The sequence below is a fragment of the Equus quagga genome, chromosome 1 (assembly GCF_021613505.1).
Source record: "Equus quagga isolate Etosha38 chromosome 1, UCLA_HA_Equagga_1.0, whole genome shotgun sequence".
In the NCBI taxonomy this organism is placed as follows: domain Eukaryota; kingdom Metazoa; phylum Chordata; class Mammalia; order Perissodactyla; family Equidae; genus Equus; species Equus quagga.
In genome coordinates this window covers 73137230-73164729 of record NC_060267.1, presented here as the reverse complement: position 1 = coordinate 73164729, position 27500 = coordinate 73137230, and the positions used below count along the sequence as shown (strand labels likewise).

At 42.8% G+C, this 27500-nt stretch overlaps 1 protein-coding gene across 5 annotated transcripts in view; it reads right to left on the bottom strand.

Moving 5' to 3' along the window:
• PALM2AKAP2 (PALM2 and AKAP2 fusion) overlaps positions 1–27500 on the bottom strand; it is a 327886-nt gene that overhangs the window by 116562 nt on the left and 183824 nt on the right. For all 5 annotated transcript variants that reach the window (XM_046659481.1, XM_046659497.1, XM_046659490.1 and 2 more), the window contains one exon: positions 17450–17535. In XM_046659481.1, coding sequence (XP_046515437.1) covers positions 17450–17535 — 86 coding nt within the window. The remainder of the gene's footprint in view (positions 1–17449; positions 17536–27500) is intronic.

Here is a 27500-nt window from a genome sequence, read left to right as displayed (position 1 = left end):
AGTTCTGTTAAAGCCTCCAGCCACTTCTCCATATTCTGGAATATTTTGCAAACAGAGGATGCTGCCATGGACCTGAATATCAAGGGGGAAGTGAAAGGTCCACGTTGACAAGCATGTGCGCTGTGGTTCGTGGCCACTCACTGAGGAGAGTCCCTTCCAGGCACTGGATCCCGCAGGCCTGGTTCCTACAAGAGTGGGGCTCCATCTTATCCCAGGGCAGGAACTGTGATGTGCAGAAACGAGCAGAGTCAGTGTCCACACCGCCTGACCCCTGCTCCCCAATTCTTCTAGCCTGAGCATTACCCACTGCTTTCGTTTGGTCTGCCTTGGCATCACACGGTCTGCCCTGAACCCACCAGCTCTTTAACCTCTTCTACTCATACTCTGCTCCTTACCTGGAAAGCCCTTCTCACCAGCTACAGCCTATCCAACTCCTCCCCTTCAAGGCCTCTCACTCAGCCTGCCCCCCAAGGCTGCTGTTCCCGGGGGCTCCATCCACTATCTTCTTCTCCCATATTCTCATCATCCTGACCCTCCCCTGAGTAGAGATACTCTGCTGAGTGCACCCCGGAGTCCTACCTGGAGCTCAGCATCTTCCCTTCGAGATCCATCAAACCCACATACTCCAACCAAACGCCTTACTGCCCCTCCCCCCACTCATCTTCCCTGTATTTCCTGACTTAAGGGTCCCACAATCCCTGTGGTCAATTCCGTCCGCTTCCTCACCATAGTCAAGTCAGTGTGGTCCCTCTTACTGTGCCCCACGGCCTCTGCACAGGCCATCCTTCCTCCTTTCTTCCTGGACCATTCGATGGCCCCTTAACAGATCTCTGCCTTTGGCCTCTCCTCCATCCTGTCCGCCTTTCACAATGCACCTGAGTTAGCTTCCTAAGCCAATCTCCAAAGGTTCCTCTCGCCAAAATTTAAATCCTTTATCATTCAATCATTCACCCTTTCAACAAATATTTGCTAGGATCCTACCATGCATGAGGCACCATTGTAGGGGCTGGGATGCGGCAGCGAGCAAAGGCAAGGGCTTTCCCTCTCTCTCCCTGGAACCACCGGGCCTGGAGGTGGCATGGGTGTTCTTCTTACTGCTCCTTCCAGACTACTGTCCTCCTTTCTCAATAAAATCCCCTTCCTCATTACTTAAACATTTTAGCACCTGTCACTTTCTCTAGTAATACTCTCTCAAGCAACATTCTGATCATAAATCATTACAATAAAATGTACTTTTGAACTGGTTCAAAAAAATCCCCATTTGATCAGTTTTCTAGGAAATATCTTTTCAAAAACAAAGTACCAACTCACCAAAACAGCCTCCTTTTTTCTTTTTTTTTTGCTGAGGAAGATTCACCCTGAGTGAGTTAACATCTGTGCCAATCTTCCTCCACATTTTTATATGTGGGATGCCATCACAACATGGCTGATGAGCAGTGTAGGTCCACGCCTGGGATCCAAACCTGTGAACCCAGGCCACTGAAGCAGAGCAGGCAGAACTTAACCATTATACCACAGGGCCAGCCCCAAAACAGCCTTTGAAAGTACATTGGGTAGAGTAGCTCTTGAACTTTTAGGTAAAAAAAAATTGCACTTTTAAAACACTAAACAAATTAGATTTTCCTGTAAAGCAATTTCTAAGAAGAATTTAGGGTTTCATATGAAAGGATCACATTGACCCTTAAATTTCTAACATTCACCATGGGTGGCTTCAATTGGCCTTTCCTTTTTCTCTCCTATTATCAGTGGCCTTCTTCTCTTTAACGCTTTAATCACAAACACAGCTCTTTTCAGACATGTCACTTGTACAAAGAGTGTGTGGCTTGAAAGTAATTGATTCCCTCCACGGGGAAAGCTCTCTGGTCTTTTCTTTGCTGTGGATCTCAACTCCAAGAGAATGGCTACTTGTGAAGTTAACTGGCTCAGCAACTCTCAAGAAAAGGAAGAGCACGTTTGGATCACAGGCAAGACATGGTCTGGCATCACGGTGAGGAGGATATGCACTAGAGGCCAGACCCTCACTCCTCCACTAACTCCAGGTGGGACCTTCCGCAGTTTACCTCCCTGTGCCTCAGTTTCCTAGTCTTTAAAATGGGGACAGCTATATAGTACTATATATGCTACAGAGCATGGGTTTGTGGTCAGCATTGGATGACATAATGCTTATAGAGGCCATAGAACCCACCTTTTAGATTCTCAGCAGATGTCAGCTACTTGACATTATTAATCCGTGCCAGTCTGCGGCTCTGTAACTTCCCTGTGGCCAGTCCAAAAAGCCAGAGTAATCTTAAATCAGATCTGTTCTTCATTAATTTCTTCTCCTAGAGGATCATAGCTAGTTTCCTGTCATTACATTTTAGTTAAAATAGTTTCCCAATTGTAAAAGAAATACTTACTCATCGTATGGAAAACAATAAACTGTGGGCTCTGGAATATTCCAACCATGACTGAATCCTGACTCCACCCTTACAGATTTCATGACCTTGGGGAAGTCACTTACCTTCTCAGAGCATCGATCTCTCCATCTGCTGCACAAATGGGACAAGTAAGGGTACCTATCTCAGCGTTTAGTTGGAAAAGTTAAATGAAATAACACAGTAAAGTAACATAGTGGCCTTAGTGAATGAGGGGGCCAAGAAGGGAGTGGGGGCAAGGAGGGAGGAGGCAGATAAAGAAGGAGAGAAAGAAGCACAGAAGGAAGGAAGAGAGAAAAGGAGGAAGGAAGAAGGGTGAGCAAGGAGAAGAAAATAGGAATGATGGGCCAATGGCTATTATAAGATAAGAAAGTTTGATAAAATCCACATGGAGGAAAAAGGTTTATTTTAATAAACTGTCAAATACTATGAAAAATGCTTAGAAACAGGATGCATTTTTTTATTTGAAAAAGAAAAAGATTCTTTGCTTCGCTTGCAATGTCCTTTCTCTTAAGAGGGATTTTCCTATGTCACTCATGGGATAATCTTAATATAAACTGGAAAATTTTTTTCATATTTGGGTCTTGTTCATGTTTTCTTTGCAAGAACCAACATATTTAAAACACATTAAGAATAATAAATATAATGACTCAGTGGATGATGTTGGTCTATTTCTCAACTTAAATAAGCTTTTATTTTCAAAACTTCCAGGGGCTGGCCCCATGGTGTAGTGGTTAAGTTCGACGTGCTCTGATTCAGCAGCCCGGGTTCACAGGTTCGGATCCTGGGTGCTGACCTACATACCACTCTTCAGCCATGCTGTGGCGGCATCCCACATAAAACAGAGGAAGATTGGTACAGATGTTAGCTCAGTGACAATCTTCCTCAAGCAAAAAGAGGAAGATTGGCAACAGATGTTAGCACAGGGCTAATCTTCCTCAAGCCAAAAAAGAGTAGGATTGTCCATAGATGTTGGCTCAGGGCTAATCTTCCTGAGCTAAAAAAAACAAACAAACAAAAAAGAATTCCAAAAGATTTATTGACATAAACTTGAAAAATCATCCTCAAAATTTGAATTTTTATTCAAATATGTTTAAATATAGTATGCCACATATAAGAGCATGCACCAACATTCAATGAGTTGATTTTTTACCTAAAAGTCAACAAATGCTGTGTAACATAGAAATGCAGACATCTTAGGAAAAATTAAAAAAAGAAACTGCCCCAAGCTCAGGCGTGGTAGGTATAGTGGCCTCCTAATAAATACTGCAGGACATCTGTATGCTGACTTCCTCCAGATTAATGAAAGGTCTATTTATTCACAGTAGGCCCAGCTTCCCTTATTTACTGAAGAGGCAGTTCTGTTTTATCATATTCATGAATCGCTGCAGTAGAATGATAATGAAAAATGTAATCAGAATGTTGATGGGATGAAGACCCAAGGGCAAGCCTGCAAAGCGACCAAATCTCTGGGACGAAAATCTAATCTTATCCCACCAGAAAACACCAGCTTTGCATTTGAAGAGCAGACGCAAACTGGACTACATAAAAGCTCCCTTATGGATCAGGGGCTGCGAGACCTCCTTTGTGTGTTTGCATACCAGCATCATCATTTTGTTGGACCAGGCAAAGTCATTAAGAGCAAGGACTGCCTGCTTAGATCTGGGTTCTGGGACTCCTTGGCTGTGTGTCCTTGGACCAGTTGCTTAGTGTCTCTGTATATTTTCTTCCCCTGCAAATTGGAGATACTCATAGTGTCCATCTCATAGGATTGTGGTTTTAAGAATTCAATAATATAATACCCTAAGGATCCAGGACAACACCTGGTACACAGAAAGTTCTCAATAAATGTTAGCTATTATAGTCATTATTCAGTTTTCTAAACTGAAATTCACTCAAAAACTCATCACGTTACAGATCAAAACTCAGAGTCTGAGCGTACGGAGAGGAGATGGCTGATCCAACACCCTCCCCTCTGGCCCAGATCTCTTTGGGAGAGGGTGTGGGGTTGTAGCTGCTGGTACCTTTTCCTTTTCAGAAATAGACATAAGAACGTTGAGCTGAAGGAAATGTCACATTCTTGTTGGCACATTTCTGAAGAAGCAATTTTTGCAACGGTAGTAAGCTCAAGTGACATCAGAACAGCCCAGCTCTTGGAATGTAAACCTATTTGTGTTTTGCAGCCTGTTCTCCTCGCCAATGAGTCAACCATCTCCTCCGAGCATGTTCTCTGTTGTTACATGCGATTTACATGTGTGTCATGATTTCCAACATGGTAACTACAAGCTTTCACTACAACAGAAAAAGGTAAAGGTGAAGGCCATTGCAGGATGGGTAGAAGAAAGAGGTGGAAAAGGAAGGCATTCGATAATTCATCGAGAGAAGCACTAGATCTTCACTTAAACAATCTTTTTATTTTTATTTTTCTAAGGAAGATTAGCCCTGAGCTAACTACTGCCAATCCTCCTCTTTTTGCTGAGGAAGACTGGCCCTCAGCTAACATTCATGCCCATCTTCCTCTTTATACGTGGGACGCCTGCCACAGCATGGCTTTTGCCAAGCGCTGCCATGTCCGCACCCAGGATCCGAACCAGCAAACCCCGGACGGCCGAGAAGCAGAATGTGTGAACTTAACTACTGCACCACCGGGCCGGCCCTTCACTTAAACAATCTTAAGTGCTTATATACTAAAGCAAGAGCTTTCTGTCTATGAATCCAACGGATATAATCTGAAGGTTACGCTCAAGATTTATGAGACCTCTGTGATACCTGACTTGTTTCAGAAAGACAAGGCCTTTTGTAAATGGCCACGTGAATAATTTGTTTTCCAGGAATAACTTGTGACCATGCCAAACCCTCAAGGACATTAATGACAATTTATTAATAAATTAACTGGATAGGCAAATTGCTGCCTAAGTGAGAACCAGATTGGCAATGTTCCAAGAGCACCAAAGACCAACGGTTTCTGACAATGGGTTCTGCGTTTGGTTTGCTTGCTTTAGTGCTATGGGAAGTCATAGACTTTGGTACGTGCAAATGAGCCCTGTTTCGAAGCTAATTAGATTGGGGCAGATCATTTATAAGAAGACGGGCTTATCTGCAAATGGGCCCTGACATCCACGCACAGAGACTATTTTAGAGTTTTATCATCATTAGTTGCTCCCACCACTAGAATGCTAGAAATGTGCATAGGAGGAAATGCACTGGTGTCTTCAGGAAATATTTGTGAGTGTGTCAGAACTTTTGCTGGGACTATTCAGGCCGGTGTCATCTATTTTAGGAGGAGACCACTCAGAGAGAGGGGAATTTTTCCAAGTACTAGAGTTGATAAAAGTGCAAAAATATTTCATCAACATTTTAAAAACTAGGATGATAAAATTATCTGCAGAAAATGAAACCAGGCCAATACTGTTAGCCCAGCCGAAGTGAAAATCCTAGAACAGGCTTCAGAAAAATGATAACATGCCCAGATTGAAGAAAAGCTTATTTTTTAGTTCAAGAGAAACAAACTGGGGGCAGAGTTTCCCATAGTTTTGAAACTAGGGGTCAAATTGTTTTAACTATACTCAGTTAGTTGTCTGTTTGCAAAAGTAGTTAGATAATGAATTACTAAAACCCTCCCTATAGATAACATCTCTGATGCTTGGGTCACCATGGCAACAAGTGCTTAAGTTTTTCAGAAACTGAGAGTTGACTCCTTGTCCAGTTCAGGCTAGTGAAGACCACCGACTCATCAAGTTGGCCTGTGTGGATGAGGGATAGGTGACCCTTTGATGTCAAGGAGCTAAAAACTCCACCCCCAGATCATGCCAGTGCCGCCATTTTGTGCACATGTCCTATGAAGAGCCATGAACCTTGACTATGCTCGCACAAATCATCAATTACCTCACCTCTCCCTACCTCCAATCATCTATCTCCACTTTTCAGACCACCCTACACTTCATCCCACAAATTTTGCCCCAAACTTGGGTTAGGAGAGAGATTTGAAAGTGTTGCCCCGTGTCTCCTTGCAGATCAATCTCACAATAAAGCTGTATTCTTCTCTCAAAAGCTGGTGTGTAATAATTGGGTTTTTTTAATACACATTGGGTAGAAGACCCCCATCTTTGTGTGGTAACATTTTCATTTGGCAGAGAAACCAATGAGGTACAGATCTTGACATGGGTCAGGTTCGGAAGCCTTTATTTCTAAGAAAAAAGTGTATCAGGAGAGGTCTGTTGATAGGTTATCAGTACATTATATGAACTGAAACTGTCTATCTGTCTGATTTAAAGCTTAATATAATATATATTCCTGTAATGAATAAAGTCATAGTAAAATTAAATTAAATTAAAAACCACAAATAATCCCAAACTACAATCAGCAAATGCATTAAGCAATTCCTTTCACCTCCTTTGCAACACCCCTCCTGCCTTTGGGCTGCTAGACTTAGCAAATTAAAATATAGGATGCCCCGCTAAATTTAAATTTTAGGTAATGATTTATTAGTATGTCCTATGTAATATTTGAGACATATTAATACTAAAATATTATTCATGGCTTATCTAAAATTCAAATTAACTGGCTGTCCAGTATTTTATCAGGCAAAGCTATTCTTGCCCCATCCTTGGAGCTCTCCTGCTTTAGCTAATAGTAAAATTAATCTGCATTCATCAATAGCCAAATAGATTAAAAAGTGTCTTTTTAGCTGGTTCAAATGCTCACTTTGAGATCTTTAAGAAGTTACTTAACTTTCTCGTGCCACAGTCACCACATCTGTAAAATGGGATTAATAACAGTTCCTCCTTCACACGGTGGTTTTGAGGATTACATGAGACAGTTTACGTACGGGCCTCGCCCAGTACTCAGTTCATAGCAAATGCTCAATCAATATTAGGTAGTATTGTCAGCGGCAAGAGAGCATGGTGAAGAAACAAAATGGCAAAGAAGAAGGTACCTGAGATCTTTCATTCTCCAGGAATGTTCCTTATCTCTCCATAGATAATTGAGAGCTGTCAATGGTTGTGACTTCATTTCTTTGACTTCCATTTTATTTGACAAATAGAGAGTAATACATAAGAATAATAATAACCCGTATTGATGCAGCGTATTACAGTTTACAAGAGGGCCTTTCACATCCATTTCCTTGAATAATGCAAAATTCATATTGTTTTAAACATTCAAGACAGTGATTCTGAAAGAGGGGGTAGTGTGAAAATGTAGCCATGTAGTCCGGGTATGCCTCCTACCCTCCACTGCCAACCCCCTCTGAGATCCACTACTCTAAATAGTTACAAGGATTTAAAAAAATCTACAATAAACTGTTTCCTTTAGCAAGGAAGCAAATTTAGAGCCATCTTTATGCAGGGACACATTGTAGACAGGACTTCTGGTCCCAAATGTGTCTTTTTGTCCAGAGCCCCTGCACAACACAATCCTCAATGTCGTCATCATCATATACAAAGGACAAGTGGCTCGACACTGCTGCCAACAAAAGGCGCTCAGCAGAATGGCCTTTTAGAAGCGACGTCCAAAGAAAGCTGTGGCCTCTATTCACCACAGGAACCGGAAGGGTCTAAATGCTTTCCCCTTTTGTAACAGAGAACATCTGCCCTTCCAGGAGAACAATCTCTCCCAGCAGTAAGTTTGACATATAGAGAAACAACATCCTTTTTTGATGTGGCTTTCCCATGTCCTTGATTAGGAAACACGTCCCTTTCAAATGGTTTAACAGCCAGAATCTCCAACTTGCCTAAATGGTACCCATCTTGTTTCATGCCTAAGCACAATATTCTATATGTTGTTAAATTAATTAAACAAGGAGGCCATTAGTTTGATGTGGCTCTAATGCTATAGAGGCCTATGGAAGCAAACCAGAATCTAAGCCTGTAAATGCCTCAATGTTATGAAATCAAAGAACAAAGGACAACCAATCATAAATAGCCAACTAGGCTCTAAGCTATATAGCTAATGGATAATTTCCTTTCTTTGCTTCTGCCTTTTCTCTATGAGTCTCTCCCCAGCTCCTGTGGTGGAACACTGCTAGCCACTTCCAGTTTGGTACTGCTTGATTCAAATGGATTTTTTGCTCCAATAAACTTAAATTTTTTTTTTTTAAAGATGGGCACCTGAGCTAACAACTGTTGCCAATCTTCTTTTTTTTTTTTTTTCCTGCTTTATCTCCCCAAACCCCCCATACGTAGTTGTATATCTTAGTCGTAGGTCCTTCTAGTTGTGGGATGTGGGACACCACTTCAACGTGGCCTGACCAGCAGTGCCATGTCTGCGCCCAGGATCCGAACCCTGGGCTACCGCAGCGGAGCATACGAACTTAACCACTCGGCCACGGAGCCAGCCCCTAAACTTAAAATTTTTAATAGGCCTTGGTTCATGTTTCAACAATGTAAATAAGTACAAGCCTTCTTTCTGAGAAAAATTTTGGTGTATTAGAATTTTCTGTGCTCCTTTTTGCCAATACTTAGTTTTTAGTCTCTTTATATACAACAAGAAGGCAAGGGAAAGATAGCATGTGGGATTTCGTTGGTGTATTTGATTAAAATGGCAGCCAAATCATATAATTTCTACTCAAGAGCTATTTCTTCAAAATAGATTGATGTAGTTTTAACAGGGGTTCATGTCGTTTTGAACAGTCATCAAATAAAGAAAATTCAAGCAAACAATGCAGAGCTGAACAGGTGCAATTTGTGGCTCCCAGCAAAGCACCCAGCTGGACAAAGTCAAGGCACTTCCAGGATGTTGGCACCACGCGGTTCAATCCCCAGAAGAAAGGAAGCTCTGTGACCAGCAACTTCCTTTAAAATCTAGCATGTAGCAGCTTCCTAGTAACTTTATTTTGCAGCACTAGTCTTGAATGTATATAAAGGGATTGCCTTTCTAGCTCGCCTTGTCTAGAAGATATTAAAATGCTAGGTTGAGATCTAGCCATCTTACTGGCTTTTTACTGTTAATAGGATGTGTTTAAATTCTCTTTGAGAAGACAGCTAGATATTATTACATATAAAATGTAACATTGAGGTTGTTGCCCAGAACTGGAGGGAGGAGGGAATGGGGAATCAGTATTTGATGGGTACAGTTTCAGTTTGAGATAATGACAAAGTCCTGGAGGTGGACAGTGGTGATGGTTGCAGAACACTATGAATGACATAAAGCTACAGAACTACACTCTTAAAAATCGTTAATAGGGTAAGTTTTCGGTTATGTATATTTTACCATAATAAAAAATAACATTGATAGGCTAATAAAGATGATTAAGTAATAATAACAATAAAAACTGAGATGTGAGGGGAAAATAACCAGACAGAAAAGAGAAAGAAAAGAAAGGAAAAGAAATGGAAAGAAAAGAAATTGATGAGACCTCACCCACCTACCCAGGGCAGTGGTGGGGGGAGGCAGCAGTGATCCTAAAGAGGAAAGGTGGGTTGAGCCCCCACAGTGAAGAAGAAGGTCCCTCATTCAGAAAACATTGAGCATCTGCAATGAGAGGGCGATGCCTGTGGTGGAGAATTTAATAACAGAATCCACCCTTGAACAAACAAGGGAAATCAAGCCATTAAAAAATTAACTGCATACAAATGGCCAAAAAGCACGTGAAAAGACACTCAGTATCATTAGCCATCAGAGAAATGCAAATCAAAACCACAGTGAAATGCCACTTTACCCCGACTAGGATGGTTACAATCAAAACACAGACAATACCAAGTGTTGGCTAAGATGTTGTGGGAGAGGAAGAATTATTCCTCTACCCTCTAGGTCCTTCTGGCTGGTCTTAGAATTAAACTGACATGAGACAGAATAACAGAAGAAAATCAAACAAAGTTTAATAACATACATACATGGGAGACACCCAAGAAAACTGAGTAACTCTCCAAAATGGTGGAAGCCACCACCTTAAATATCATCTTCAGCTAAGGACAAAGGAGGATGCTGGGAGCAGTGGTCTGGGACTTCAAAGCGGAGGAAGGCAATTTACACAGAGATGGAAAAGCAAATGTTTTCTGGGCTACAGACAATGAGACCTGAGAGAGAACTTTGATAAAAATGGGCTTGCTAGTGCCTTCCTGTCTAGCATACCTAGAATTACCTATGGTGACAGCTCCTTCCTGGGACATGCACTTCTATCTTAAATTCTTTTAGGAAATTAGGAGGAAGGTCAAAGTTTCTTCCTGAGTCTTTTCATCTCCAAAATAATCATGCCAGAGAGACACATTTTGGGGTGGCAAACTCTGATCCCCCACAACGTGAAAAAAATTAGAACCCTCATCCACTGCTGGTGGGAGTGTAAAATCGTGCAGCCACATTGGAAAACAATCTGACAGTGCTTCCAAAAGTTAAACACAGATTTACCATATGACCCAGCAATTCCACTCCTAGGTACACACCCACGACAAATGAAAACGTGTCCACACAAAAACTTGAATGTGAATATTTGTAGCAGCATTATTCATAATAGCCAAAAAGTGGAAACAACCCAAAAGTCCATCAACTTATGAATGGACTAAGAAACAAAACAAAACACTGGTATATCCACGAAATATTATTCAGCGTTAAAAGAAATGAAATACTGATAGAGGCCACAGCACGGATGAACGTCAAAAACACCAGGCTAAGTGAAAAAAGCCAGATACAAAAGACCACATGTTGTATGATTCCATTTACATGAAATGTCCAGTAAAGGCAAATCTGTAGAGACAGAGAGTCGGTTAGCATCTGCTTGCGACTGGGGATGGGAACTGAGATTGACTGTCATGGGACCTGAAGGATCTTACTGGAGTGATGAAAATGTTATAAAACTGGATTATGGTGATGGTTGGTAAATTTACCAAAAACTATTGAATTCGACACTTGAATGTGCAAATTTTATGGTATGTCAATTGCATACCTCAATTAAGTTGTGTAAAAAAAATGGTAAAAGAAAAAATGAACAGCAATTTAGAGGATCTAACATGTGGAAAACAAAACACTGACAAAGTGGCACATGCAGGGTAAGCAGGAAGGGAACCTGAGGCGAGACACTAGGAGTAGGTAAGAGGCAGGCCAGCGGTCCAGCTTAACTGCAGGCTAGATACAGATAGGTCTTCATTCATTCATTCATGTATTTGTTCATTCAACAAATCCTGATAATTGGACGTGATGTGCTAGACACCCAGCGAGGTGCATGCCCTTCAGCAAATTACATTCTAGCGGGGACACTGGATATTATGCAATGACCTCTGTGGTTATTTCCATGCTTGGCTGGGAAGGAGAAATACCAGGTCCTCTGAGAGCATGCAACAAACAATACTGGTCAGAAAGTACTGTTTGAGGAGATAATATTTGAGCCAAAGACTGGAATCTAGAGAGGAGTTAACCAGGCTAGGAGAGAGAGGAAGTGAGGGGAGCAAGATCAAGGAAGCCATGAATAAAAGCCACGGGGTTTTAGAAAGCACAGCACCTGCAGGCAATGGGAAGGCTGGAAGCGCTGTGAGCAGAGGGATGCTATCACATTGGCCTTTTCAAAACATCACTCGAGCTGTAAGCAGACTGGGTGGAGAGGGCAAAGATGGGTACAGAGAGAGACACAGTGGAAGACAGGGCTAGAAATGAACCTTGCAGTCGGAGTGAGGAAATCCGCAATGCCAGGAGGAGCAGTCTGAGCCTTCGTCAGTGTGCTGAGGAATGTAATCAAAGGGTTTCGAAGAGGGAGTCCTCAAGTCCTTGCTCAGACCAGCTGGACACCCAGAGAGCCAGGTGCAAGGCAGGGCTCATGTGGCCACACCCTACACTGCTTGATGTCACCTGCTAAAAGTCACCTGGAGCACTTGTTAAAAATGCTAATTCCTAGATTTCTCAAAAAATTAAAAGTAGAAATACCATATGACCCAGCCATCCTACTACTGGATATCTATCCCAAGAACTTGAAATCAGCAATTCAAAGAGACTTATGCACCCCTATGTTCATTGCAGCACTATTCACAACAGCCAAGACATGGAAACAACCTAAGTGCCCACTGACTGATGACTGGATAAAGAAGATGTATATATATATATATACAACGGAACACTACTCAGCCATAAAAAAGGAGAAAATCGTCCCATTCCAAAGAACATGGGTGCACCTTGAGGGTATTATGTTAAGCAAAATAAGCCAGACAGAGAAGGACAAACTCTGTATGATTCCACTCACACGTGAAAGATAAGCAAACACATGGACAAAGAGAACATATTAGTAGTTACCAGGGGAAAGGGGGGCGGGGTTGGGCACAAAGGGTGAAGTGGAGCACCTATAATATGACTGACAAACAATAATGTACAACTGAAATTTCACAAGGTTGTAACCTATCATAACCTCAATAAAAAAAATAAATTAAAAAAACCCAGCTAATTCCTAAACCCAGATCTTGTGAATCTGAATTTTGAAAGAAGCCTGGGAAGTTGTATTTTTTGTTAATTTTTATACCACTGCAGGTGATTCTTATGGTCAGGCAAGTTTTAGCAAATATTGATCCATATCTTTTTTTTTTTTAATCAACGTCTAGACAAGCAGCAAAACAGAGTAAGATATAATATAGAAGCAATCCTGAAATATAACTATCTTTTTTTCTAGTGAATGGTGATACAGGCTGAAAAAGATTAGTGGTTCTCTCAAAACAAGAACAGGCGAGAACAATTTGCCAAAGGGGAGTAGAGAATAAGGAAATAGTGACAGATGTGTGTAATATGGTTTTCAGCCTCTATGGCATCGGCCCTCAAGAAGAGGAGATGCAATCCTTGGTGGCTCTGAGCGTACTCGTTTGCTAGGCCTACCATAACAAATTACCACAAACTCAGTGGCTTAAAACAACAGAAATTCATTCTCTCACAATTTCGGAGGCCAGAAGTCCAAAATCAAGGTATTGGCAGGGCTGTGCTCCCTCCAAAGGCTCTAGGGGAGAACCCTTCCTTGCCTCACCCAGCTTCCGGTGGCTCCATGTTCTTTGGCTTGGGCCTGCGTATAACGCCAATCTGTGCCTCTGTCTCTTCATACGGCCTTCTTCTCCATATGTTTCCTCTTCTTCTGTCTCTTATAAGGACATGTGTCACTGGACTTAGGTCCTACCTGGTTAATCCAGAATGATCTCATATCGAGATTCTTAAGTACATCAGCAAAGACCCTTTTTCCAAACAAGGTCATATTCACAGGTACCAGGGTTTAGGGCTTGGACCAACCATTTTAGGAGGAAGGAAGGAGTTCACAGTTCGACCTACTACACTGAGTGATTTATACTTATTGAGGAAGCCCGTATGATACTCCTACCTACATCAGTGTATTTAGAGCATGTTCTTATTTCAAAGTTCCTCACAATGACAGAAGTGTGTTTATGAATGAATTCACTTGTCTGAGTCATGTGTATTTTAAGAAGCATGACTTTGTCATTTCAAAATAAGACATGGTATTAAAAAGCTACATATAGTAGACAAAACCACATTCAGACAATTATGAAACTGCAAAAAGTTTTGCATCTTTTTCAGACAGAAAATTTCTAAGCCCTACGATACATCTATCACCAGAAGAGCAATATGGAGGAAAACAAACCATTTTAGTGATTTCTGCTGCTATTCCCCTTGGGAAGTGTCAATGTCTCAAGTTTTATTATAATTAATGTTTTAACAGAATATTTTGTTTTCCCAGGGCAAAAGGCAGGAATAGCTGATATTGCAAGAATATGCAAAGTAGCTATTAGAAACAGGAATAGCTATAGATACATAAATATATGATGAGGAGTCTGTAGTTAATTAGTGAACATCAGGCACTTAGAGAGACAGAAAAAAATACTTTAAGATAGATACAAGGGCAGGATGGATACATAAAGCAGTGTGGGGTGGAAAACAGCATGATTGCAAAGAAAAACAATGGATGGTTGCTGCATAATTGAAAAACTTAAAGGAGCAGATCTAAACAGCAGCATTTCCCTAAGTTACATCCACCTAGAGGTTTCACAAATTCTTTATTGAGAAGAGATTGTCATTACTAGAGCAACTTAATAATACTGGTAGGAATTACTGGTGTATTTAAATGTTTCTATTTTTCTTGACTTTTCAAAGTGTGTAGTTTTCATTCTTCAGGGGGGGTTCAGTTCTTGTGAACTAAAAGTCCTCCGTTCTTAAGAGAGATTGAGGATGACATCTAAACTGGATGGGCCCGAATAAAACTTTATTCAAGATCCTGGTACAAGGGCCAGCAGGGTGGCATAGTGGTTGAGTTCGTCTGCTCCACTTGGGCGGCCCGGGGTTCGCCAGTTTGGATCCCGGGCACAGACCTACCACACCGCTCATCAGGCCATGCTGTGGTGGCGTCCCACATAGAAGAGCTAGAAGGACTTACAACTAGGATATACAGCTACATACTGGGGCTTTGGGGAGAGAAAAAAAAGAGAGAGGAAGATTGGCAATAGATGCTAGCTCAGGGCCAATCTTCCTCAAAAAAAAAAAGATTCTGGGGCCAAGGATGAGTAGAATGATTAAGTGGTAATCTTATAAAATGGGACTTGGGCAAAACTTGTTTCTATCAGAATACAACACTTGCCTTCATAAAACTCCAGTCTTTCTGATCACTTAAAGAGTCTGCACTACATCTGGAGCGATACTAGCAACACATCTTAGATACGAATTTGTGAAATGATAACAGATTACAAAACAGAGCATCTAAATCCATCAGTTTCATTATCAGTGTCCATCCATCTCTATCTACCGTGGTCACAGACGTCTCAGACTGCTCAGTCTTTGCAATAAGAGCCAGCAAAACACCCATGTATCATGGCAATTTACGGTATTGTCTTGCAAATTCCGATAAATACAATTACAGGCAAATGAACTTTTAGCCCTGGATAGTTATTATGTGGATTAGTTGAACTTTTTTGACCAATCAGGCTACCATCTCATCTTTCACTTAATTTCATTGTGGTATTTTTGTTGGCTTTCTCTAACATTTTTTTTTTTTTAAGATTTTATTTTTTTCCTTTTTGTCCCCTAAGCCCCCGGTACATAGTTGTATATTCTTTATTGTGGGTCCTTCTAGATGTGGCATGTGGGACGCTGCCTCAGCGCGGTTTGATGAGCAGTGCCATGTCCGCGCCCAGGATTGGAACCAACGAAACACTGGGCCGCCTGCCGCGGAGCGCGCGAACTTAACCACTCGGCCACGGGGCCAGCCCCTTTCTCTAACATTTTTAACACAGATAAAATAAGTTCAATCTTCACATTACAAAGGAAAGCTTGAATATATTCATCCTGAATATATTGAATATATTTCTTTTCTTTTCTTCTTTTTTTTTTTTTTTTGAGGAAGATTAGCCCTGAGCTAACATCTGCTTCCAATCCTCCTCTTTTTGCTGAGGAAGACTGGCCCTGAGCTAACATCCGTGCCCATCTTCCTCTACTTTCTATGTGGGATGCCTACCACAGCATGGCTTGCCAAGCGGTGCCATGTCTGCACCCGGGATCTGAACCGGCAAACCCCAGGCCTCCGAACTGGAATGTGCGAACTTAACCACTGCATCATCAGGCCGGCCCCTCAGCCTATATCTTCTTTTGTACAACTTCTACACCCTTATCCACGGGGGACACATTCCGAGACCACCAGTGGATGCTTGAAACCACGGATAGTACTGAACCCCAAGTATACTATGTTTTTTCCTACACATACATACCTACAATAAAGTTTAATTTACAAATTAAGCATAGAAAGAGAATAATTAATAATAAAATAGAACAATTTATAACAATATGCTATAATAAAAGTTACTGTAGATCTTAACAATCTCATCATACAACTTTTTTTCTTTCCTTATCAAGTCACAAACTTTCACCTTGTCACTTGAAGGAAGCACTTTACAGCTTCTCTTGGTGTATCTGAATTGCCAGCATCACTACTCTTGGACTATGGGGCCATTGTTAAGTAAAATAAGAGTTACTTGAACACAAGCAGTGCGATACTGGGACAATCGATCTGATAACTGAGATGACTACTAACTGACTAACGGGTGGGTAGCGTCTACAGTGTGGATCCGCTGGACAAAGGGATGATTCCTGTCCTGAGAGAGACAGAATGGGATGGCATGAGATTTCATCATGCTGCTCCGAACAGCATGCAATTTAAAACTTATGAACTGCTTATTTCTGGAATTTTCCACTTAATATTTTTGGACCACACTTGACCGAGGGTAACTGAAGTTGCAGAAAGTGAAGCCACAGATAAAGGGGGACTACTGCACTAATAAATCCAGGAGTGAAATATCTCAAGTTATATTTCAATATAGGAAGGGACATTACTTCTTGTTTGTCAAAGAAAAATTCATAAGTGGCATATATTTAAATTCTGTTCATTCAAGAAAAAGGTTAGAAAGTCCTCGCACCCCCAGCCTTTGTTAACTGAAACGTAAACAGAATTCCAAGAGCGGAGGACCATTCCTTTGCGTCTATTTCAGTAGTAGAAGGGAAGCAGTTGGGTCTGACAAATTTTGCTACAGATTCCTCAATCTAGGCAATGATTATAAATTCATGCATTTAATTAGAACAGTGATAATAAAGTTGATTTCCAGATGACTCATTTTGTAAACCTCTGGCCATTAGCCTTCCAGCTGGAGTGGGCCATGTGCTGCCTTCCCGCTGACATCAGTGGAAATCTTGAGTCAAGATCAAAGCCACTTTATGCCTCTCTGACCTTTCTTCACAATGCACAGTGGGGCCCGGTTTCTCAGCTCAGAATTTTCAGATTTGCTTCACTGTCCCCAAGGGGTTACCACTTGCAGACAATCTACGTGTAGATATTCACTGAAGGTCCTACAACCAGCCCATTGGTAATCCCAAGTCTTGAATTCTAGTTTTCAGTTGGTTTCCCGACCTAGGTCCCAAATTTCAGGAAATCTTATTCCGGTTGACTCACTGAGGCTTCAGTGAATAGAGTGGGAACCCCAGCAGGGTGGAGGGGCAGTGCTCATTTTGCCCCTAGAAGTCTGCCATAGGCTCATGTTCCTCTAAAGATGCCCTTTGAGAATCAAACTAGAGAAAGGATCCCTTACCTTGATAGTCATGTCTGCGCTGGATGTTTCTGTGGCATCAGAGGTTGTGTCGTCTCCCTTTAGAAGCACGTTCTCCCATCCGACTCCTGAAGAAAAACCCAAAATAGTGCCATTTGAGCCAAGTGCATTCAGCTGGCATGGATAGACATTTAACTGTCATTTCACAGATTCCAATCCCCTGTGACTTGTAAAGGAAACTGATGATAACCCACAGTTCACCTGCCTGGCGCTTACTGGGGAAACTTCCTTTCAGAAGTGTGGGCAGTCAGCCCCTCCGAGTTTGGAGTCTGTTGTGTAACTCCTGTATCTTACAGACAGTTCGATTCCTAGCCCAGAGTGGAGAAGAGGTTGGAATGAACTCCTCCAGAATCCAGGCCTCCATACTGACGTCTTATTTGGGGCTTAAAGTGAATCCCAGAACACAGAAACACATATCTGAATCCAACTCGACACCCAATAGAAATGACTCCAGCTTATTGACTTTCCTAGATTCCACACACCTACTAGAAATAACAGAGTTTACACTCACTTTTAAAATCTAAATATGCTTTCTCTCCAAGTCTTGATAAACGTTAGTGTTCCTTTTGTCTTAAGCTGTCAGATGATCTCCAAGAGTAGACAACTGGCAAGATACAAGGTTTTGCTCTCTCCAACCTCAAAAAAGAGATCAGAGACTGGTGTTCGAAAATACCCAGGAACTCAATATAGTAAAACTACACTAATTCAGATGCAATTATGTGTGCAAATGGAGGTGGAATGGTCTACCTTAGTGAAAAGTTTGAAGTATATTTATTGCAAGTCATTTCCTTAAAAGCTAGAAAAGTAATACTTAGTAGAGCTTTTCAGAGTCTACTTGAAAAGCAGATACAAATTTTATAATTGGCATAATAACTGCCTGTTTGGGTGTGACTGCTCATATCCTAAAGTATTACGAAGACTGCTTTCTTTCTTCTTTTTTTTTTTTTTTTTTTTGAGGGAGATTAGCCCTGAGCTAACTAGTGCCAATCCTCCTCTTTTTGCTGAGGAAGACTGGTCCTGAGTTAACATCTGTGCCCATCTTCCTCTGCTTTCTATGTGGGATGCCTACCACAGCATGGCGTGCCAAGCGGTGCCATGTCCACACCCGGGATCCGAATCGGCAAACCCCAGGCCGCTGAGAAGCAGAACGTGCGAACTTAACTGCTGCGCCACTGGGCCGGCCCCAAGACTACTTTCTTAAACAGGTTAAAATTGTCTGTGTAATAATTGTTCACATGATCAATTTCCTTAATTTTCCCTAAGGATACGTCAAGGACAATATTCATCCCGGACCTGTGTGAATAACCCAAATTCCAAAATTTCAACTCTCTAGCATTATGTTAAATCAGGATTGGCCCACTTTTTCTGTTTGCCACGCAGCAAATATTTTAGGCTTTGTGGTCATGCTGTTTCTGATGCTGCTTCTCAAGCTGCCACTGTAGCAGAACTAGCCACAGACAACATACAAACAAATGGACATGACTGGCTCCCAATAAAACTTTATTTACAAAAACAGACACCAGGCCAGATTTAGCCCATGAGACCTGCTTTACCAGGCTCTGTGCTAAATCAAGAGACCAGAGATGTGGACAAGAAAAACTGCTATACTTCAGCATTTTTGTAAGGACCAGTGGGACAAACCAGTGATGGAACAAGAGTTGTTTTCAATTACATGACACTTCAAATCAACTAATATGAATTTAATTAAATTTTAATATATCAGCATTGGTTGCATTGCCTTCTTTTATTATTTGGATCCTTGAGAGCTTCATTTTACAGGACATATGTACAGTCGATTATTCAAGATCCATGCACTGCAATTTATTGCAAGGAGCAAACAGCTGTCTTTCACTGGGTTGTAGAAATTGGGTCTGTTTGGTGACTTGCCCTACAATTTCCTCTGAAGAAATTGCTGCAAGGAGATTGTCAGCTTCATCTTATAGGCGTGTTTCTGGGAGAGAAATCTTTGCTCCTGTGTGAATAAATTATTTCCTTGATACATCTTGCATTCAACTAATAGCCCCTCCTGGTTTAAATCACAGTTGGTGCCCGATGGACCTGGCTGGCAGAGACACATAGATGTTGGTACGATGGATAATTATATGATAGTTATAAAATAGTTTGAATTGTTGTTCAGCAAATATTCATTCCCCTCCTCTCCACTGTGGGAGCAATTTTCTTCCTTGTTCCACTGATGTTTGCTTTGGCCAGTGGAATGTTAATGGACATCATGTAAGCCAAGGTTTGAAATGGGCTTGTGTCGTGATGGTTGCCCTCTTATACTTCTATAGCATGAGAAGGATATTCCCCAGTTGGCCTGCAAGGGAATGAGAGTCATAGGGAGCATACCTGGACCCAATCTGCACATTGGAGCTGCACTGAGTCTAGCTCAGCCACCCCCAGCCCCACGGCCTATGCATGACAACAAAAGCGATTGAGTTTGGGGATGATTTGTCAAGCAGCATTATTGTAACAATAGCTAACAGATACAATCTATCACAAAAATTATAGATGAAAATCATTTTGGATAAAATACGTTTATCTTTAACTATGCAAATATAATTCCCTTTGTTGCATAAAAATTTCATTACATGTATTCATTCCCATCTCTTTCTATATATTATCCCATTTGGGGAAGAATCTTTTCGCTATTACAATCATTCCTTTTGTAAGCAATACTATTTTTATTAAGGCATACACGGCCATAGGAAAGATTGAAGTATAAATATATATGTAGTCTCAGAACTTTAGCCTGCAATCAAGAAAACACTTCAGATTAGAAAGTATATCATTTCATGGCAGAGTGAGAGAAAATAGACATACTATTTTAATTTAAAAATGTTATTAATCTTGATAAGTTATGAGGACAGAAAAATGTTATTTTAAAAGCTAGAGGCAAGATTCCTTCTAGGGGAAAAACTGTGTTTTGGACAACACGGCAATTTTATGGACAATTTGTGTTTGAAAAGATGGGTCCCACATCATGGAAGGAGAAGAAAAAGGAAGATGTCCATTTAGAAGAAGGGAGAACTTGAAAGAAGTTGGGATAAGAATTTGCAGGAAGAAATCACCAGGGGGCAATAAAAAGGATTTTTGAGAACAGTGAAGTTTAAAAGTCAGTTTTAAACTCTTGATCATGCTGTGTCGGGATGTAATTCTCCCCTCACTCTCATACCTTCCGTGGAGATCTACTCTACACCACTGTGTTGGTACTATTTGGTGGAAACTCAATGAGGTCCCACATTTGGACCTCAGCGTAGAGAGAAGAGAGTGGCCATGTGCACATGGGAGCTCCCTGCCACAGTGGAATCTGAGGAGGACATCATGATAAACATCTTGGCGAAGGTACTAGACCTGCATACTACACATGACAGGGCCATGCGTCGATTTTATTTGAAAACCAATGTGCAAGAGATCCTTTCATCTTGGGGAACTGGTGATGCAGGAGGATGGATATTTCTTTATAGGATGATGCTCATACATGTAAACATGGCACTTCCATTCCAAAATGGTGATTTCCACTCCACTAACATGTAAGTGCATTGCACCACAAGTGGGCAGGGGTAGCTTAGAGCGCTCGTCTTAGATTCCTTCCGCTCTAGGGTTTTATCAACCGCTTTCAACATTGCCGTCATGTCCAAGTTCCTGAGGTGAATTTCCACGCAACTAAGATCCATGATTTACAGCTAAAGCACAAATACTGAAACAGCTCAGATGCATAATTGCAAAAGACAAAACATTCCACACTCATGTATTTCTATTATTAGTTAAATAAGCACCATAACCTCTGATTTCAGGGGAAGAATATATACAAAGAAACTGAACTAATAATTTCGACAATAGTATTTATATTATTTGATAGCGTACACACATATTTCACATATTATATTTCTATATACTGTACTTTCAAATAACCATTTTTCTCTTATATTCCCCCTTCTCTCTTTGCTCAAACTCTTATTTATACCTTCTTTGGGGAATCATATTTTATATTATTCCTACAATCCCTAACAATACTACTATTTTTATTCCATTTTTAAAAGACTGGATCAAACCTTCAGGAAAAAATAATATCTTTCTCGCAGAAGAGTATACGTTTGCACTTCCCTGTAGTGGGAGAAATTAAGACCTGTCTACTTGAAGCTGAGCTATGCTTATAAACACTCCATCAGGGACAGTTTTATCAAGATCCTTCAGGAATAAATAAAATCAGTCACTAGCATCTCTGGTCTCTGTTCACAGGACGCATTCTGCTGACGGACTCCACCCCCTCTCTATTGATTTCTGCTGGGAATAGTATGTGTGGGGTCGACAGGGCAGCACAAGAAAAGGAAGGAGGCTGAGCTCAGGGCCCGGCTGGAGAAGTCAGGGGCACGCACGAGGATCTGCAGGAGAAGGATTTGGGCTGGGAGCAGGGGAGTCTGAGGGCTTGACTATAGTAACCTGTGGACAAAGGGCTTTGTGTGTTTGAAGCAAGGGAGACAGGACTCGACTGAACAATGAAGAGGACATGCAGCTAAGGAGGCTTGTTGGGGAAGCAGCTGAAGGCATTCCAGAGAACAATGGCTGACGTCCTTAGTTCTGATCCTGGGTAGTACTAAAAAATAAATAAAAACAAAAGGTCGGTGGCCCAGAGGGAGAGGATAGCACTGCACTGCACGGGAGGGCGCTGGCTGTCCCCAGACTCCCTGGAATCGCTATGTGTCACTAGGTGAAGGTAGAGTAAGAAAGAGGGAAAGACAAGTCAGCATGGACCCTTATGTGCGAAAGAGGAGACTTTCATTCTAGCTCATCTATCCATACAGATTTTAGATAGATGGTTGGACAAAGCGAGTGACTGTGGTGGTCATTAGTGCTGCTCACCCAGTACTCCTAGTTCTTGCCTCCTGCAGACACCTAACAGAATTTCACTTCCCGGCCTCCTTAGAGGTGGTGAGGTCATATGACTAGTTCTGGTTGAGGGGCGTGGGCAGCAGTGGCATCTATCACTTCTGGGCTGGCACATTTAATTGCTGATGCAGGATCCTCCAGAGCACCCCTCCCCTCTACCACGGTGAAGGGCAGTGTTCCAGACAGTGTGATTCTGCTAGCCTGAGTCCTAGTGTGAGGGTAAGGCAGGGCAGAGACACAGCCAACCCACAGAGGCCATGTACGATGAGTGAGAACTAACCCTTTATTGTTTTAAGCCATGGGGTTGAGGGCTGTTTATTACAGCACGACAGCCTAGCCCAGTGTTAGGAGGGGAAGGAGTCCTTCCAGAGTTGCCTTCCTTATCAACTTCCAGTGCCCGTTACAGCAAGTTCTTTAGATCAATCTGTGTTCTATCCTCTGAATCAACTGTGCCATCTAAATTTTGTCTCCTCAACCAGCTTATAATGATCCATACTTTCTACTTCTTGGGGGCCACTCTGTTTCCATTGTGCCCAGTGCTTATTGCACAGGTTACTTGCATCTCATGAAGGATTTAAGTTCTAAAGACCAAAGGCATAATTCTGCATAGTCAAAACTGCCCTTGAAAATTCCTTAAATCTCCCCTACAGTCCAATTTAGCACTGTACTTCAGAAAGCCCAACAGAGCCACTTTTTGTTCCAGCTTTGGAATAGACCATTTCCTCTGTTAAGTACCAGATGATGCTACTGGCTTGTACCAAGAATCACGATGTACAAAAAGTACAGATCTTGAAACTCTAGACTTCCTCAGGGTTTAGAGATGCTCAGACTAGGAGAGATAGGAAGAGCTGAGACCAATTGTGGGAACAGCAGAGTAACACCTCCCTTGTCATCCTTACACTTGGGCATCATTTAGAGTGCTTTTAGCTGCAGGTAACAAAAAGCCCATTCAATGGAGACTTAAACAGAAGATTGACTGGCTCATGTAACAAGAATCCCAAGGTAGGTGGTTAATTCAATGGCTCCATGGCCTCATGGCCTCAGTTTGACCTCTCTGCAATTCTCTTGACTTTCCTCTGGTCCCAAGGTGGACACAGCAGTTCCGGGTGTCAGGAAAACACCCAGGGGCAGGAAAAGGGAGGCGTAAATAAGCCTTCCACAGAAGCACCCTCCCCACACACCCAAGCTGATCCCCAAAGGTTCACCTGTGAAAAACATAGCATAAATCTATTCCTAAACCAACCCTGGAAAAAAGGAACTCAACTACCAAAATTGGCTTAGAGCTAATTAATCAAGTTTACCCCCCGGGTCGGGGAGGGTCTCAGCCTTCTCTGAGCACACAGCCACCTGAAAGATGAACAAAGGAACAAAATAGCATCTTAGCTGGCAAGAAAGAAGGAGGCAGGTTGATGGCCGTTGGACAGGCCACCAGCAGAGTCTGTCACAAGAGGATGTGCACATTGCTGTAATGGCAGGCAGAATCACTGCTACTTCGTAAATTTCTATTTTTCTTCTTTCTCTCATTATTTTAGCTAGAAATATACACTCAAATTCATATAAGTACATTGGTGATGCTGGGCCTCAGTCCTGCCTTCCACTGCCAGCTCCCTGGTGATGACGTCTTAGTTCAGCCCCAGACCGACATCTTGACCTTCTCCCTCCACCGTGAACGCACAGGCACAGCCCTGAGCATTAGCTCCACTCATTGGGACGCTCATTAGAGCCTGAGCAGGGAGAGCCCTTAAGTGTGTCTGTCTGACAGCATTTGCCCATCAATGCTGCCTTAGAGGGCCCTTACCAACCAGCTTGTAAGCACGTGTGGGCAGGGACTGGGCCTGATCCCCAGTTGGCCTCACCCAAGTATCTGTTAAATGGGAAGTATTAGTTTGGAGCAGCCAGGTTTGAGGGAGGGGAGCTGCAGATGGGGCCTGGGTAAGAGCAGAGAGTGCTCAAAGGAGAAAAGAGGTGGGCTAAAGAAAAAGGTGTGGAGGGCATTGGAAACAGCGCCACTTCTGAGCTCCTTCACTGTAGACGCTGAAGAAACAAACAGCCTGTCATTGGTCCTGTCTCCAGAGCCAGGCAAGGCCTGGTAGCCAGAGAACTTGCCAGGAAACCCAGAGACAGGAGCCATGTGGAGTCGCCGGACATGAACCATCTGGCTCTGGGGACCCTGAGCACTTTGAGGACAGGGCTGTCCATTCACCAGCCCATCCCCGGCCCACCCCCCACTCCTCAGTCTGTACAGTGAGGGCTGGCATCCAGCAGGGGCTCATGGAATATTTCCCAAATTGAATTGGAGCTGGAAGGGACCTTGGGGCTGTCTCAGCTGCTTTCTCATCAGGATAGACATCTCCTGTACAACATCCCCTGATGGGTGCCCCTCAGCCTCTACATGCCTTTTCCTGGTCGTGTTCCTCACCACCTCACAGGGTCATGCTGATCGGGCAGGTGGAATGGCCTGTCTTAAGAAGAGGTGAGCCACAGTTTGGGGAAAAAAGATCCCAGATGATGCCCTCTGTAGCCTGGGTTAAGGAGAGAACAGAGGACACAGTGGATGGCCCTCAACTGCCAGGAGTGTACCTTTTGATTGCTGGGACTTGTGGTGGAGCCTATTCAGATGCTTCTCACCTTCTTATCCACCCTGGCTATTCTCTTCCTCGTCATACGTCTGCCACAACCCTCATCAGCCCACTGACCCAGACCGTTATAGAACTTCGTGGAAGTCTAGAGCTCAGCCTTTTATGTTTAAGTGAGAGAACCGTGGCCCTGAGATGGAAAAGAATGTGCCAAGGTCTCACAGAAAGTAGCTGCTAAGCTGGGACAGAAAGAGACAAGATTGCTTGATTTCCTAGACCAGGGTTCTTCCTGGGACCCAAATTATATAATCCCATTTTACAGTCAAAAGATAGACCCATTGTGAAATCACTTTGCTTGATCGCGATGGAAAAAGTGGGGCTAGGGCCCAGGTTCCACCACCTCTTAGTCCTCTTCCTCATCCAAGTCTCTGCACAGAGCACCTTGGAAGGGAGACTTGGCCAGATACTTCTCTTCCTTTTAATTGCCTCTGGCTGTCTTTGGGTTTTAAAAAATCTCACTTTGTTCTTGAAGGAGTTCTTAGCAGGGTGGTCATGAAAACTCAGCGGAACTTCAGAACAATGATTCCCCTTTCAACACTTGGCTCTGGGAAACCCCACCCAAGGATAAGCTGATGGAGCCTGCTTCCTCTGGATGGGAAGCCCCGCCCAGGGGCTGGAGGAGTAGAGCAGGATGTAACCCCACCCCAGCCCACCCCACTCCAGGTGCCAGCTCAGCCTTGTCCCTGAGCCCCAACTTTCTCTTCCTTGGGACTGTTAGAAAAAACAACGGGTCCAAAATGGAGTCACTCACACTCAGCCCCACAAGACTAAATATCTAACCTAACTGCAGTTTCGGCCTCTCCCAGGAGTGGAATTTTAAACCAATCAGTCTGGAATTTCCTGATCAACACCAGTGAGGTCGTCTGCCTGATAAGACTCCTTGCCTTCCTCTAAGGGAAGGTGACCTTGCCTGAAATAATCTACTCTTTTAACTTCTTCTTCCTACCCTCTTTCTGCCTATAAAAACCTTCCATCTTCTACAACTCTTCAGAGCTCCCCTCTATTTTCTAGAAGGGATGCGGTCCAGTTTATGAATCATCTAATAAAGGCATTTAGATCTTCACTTTACTCAGTTGAATTTTGTTTTTGTTTTTTATTTGTTTGTTTGTTTGCCTGTTTTGGTGAGGGAGATTGGCCCTGAGCCAACATCTGTTGCCAATCTTCCTCTTTCCTTTTTTTTTCTCCCAAAGCCCCAGTATGTAGTTGTATATCCTAGTTGTAAGTCCTTCTAGTTCTTCTGTGTGGGACACCACCACAGCACGGCTTGATGAGTGGTGCATACGTCTGTGTCCAGGATTTGGACCAGCGAACCCTGGACCACCGAAGTGGAGCATGCAAACTTAACCACTATGCCACCGGGCTGGACCTGAATTTTGTTTTTTAACAGGACAGATGTAAGGGCCAGGCTCTGAGGCCTCTTGAAGCAATGGTGGCAGGGGCATTGCCCTTCTCTTGTTCCTCTCCCTGAGAAGAGCTCACTGGGGAAGAGAAAGGTCCACCTTTTGGGTGACCAGTTATTTTTCTCAAACACACCCAGAGATCGTGGGACCCCCTCCTCCACCCAATCGTCCCTGAGTAAGGGAAGCCTCTCTGGCTGCCTCTGAGGGATAGATGCTCAGGCTGCTCAAAGATGCACAAAGGAAAACCTCAAAGTCTTGCCAATTGTGCCCCCATGCCTTCTTGACCCCACTGCTCTCCCCACCAACATGGTCACAGTAATACCAGTCAAGAGACCTGAAGTGTACTGACGACGTCCTGTAGGTCGAGGAGTATGTCTTTATGTGCATCATCTCATGTAATCCTCATACAATGCAGGTACATGAGGCAGGTACCATACCATCCCCACTTTACAGATGAGAAAACTGACGCTTAAAAGACTTCAAACTGAACTAGTAAGTGTTGGAACCCTGACCTCAACTCTGCAACACTCTGCAAGCCCTCTGACCTCAGAGGCTATTTGCTTAACCAGTACACCTTACTACCGTTCAAAAGGTTACTATTTCTTTGGCTTTCAGAGACAGGGGAACAGAAACCTTGAGGACATATTGAAAAAAACAAGATTCAGAGAGGGGAAATTTTCTTCCCTGAGGTTCCCATTCAAGCTGGCTTCTGAGCTCACGATGCACAGATCAAATAAAGGTTTCATAGTAGGGCCCCTTGAGAGATATAGAGCCATGGCTGGCACTGAACCTGATCCAGTGCAATTCAGCAAACATTTCCTAAGGGTTCACATGGCCTCTCTGCGGCAACTAGGATGGGAAAGTTCTCCTTTCATACAGCAAGAGCGCTAAGGCATGGTTCTATGGGATCCCAGAACAATCTAGTTCTCCAGAGGGTGGCCTGAGCAACGGAACTTTTGAAAGATGGAAGAGGATTAAGACTCTGAAAGCACTCAGTGCCTCTGTGCTCCACCTTGGGTTTAGACACCCCACAAAAGGCCCCAGGACAAAATGTGGGTGATCTGAGAGGCAACCATGCAGAGGAGAAGAGGTGGAAACTTCCAGCAC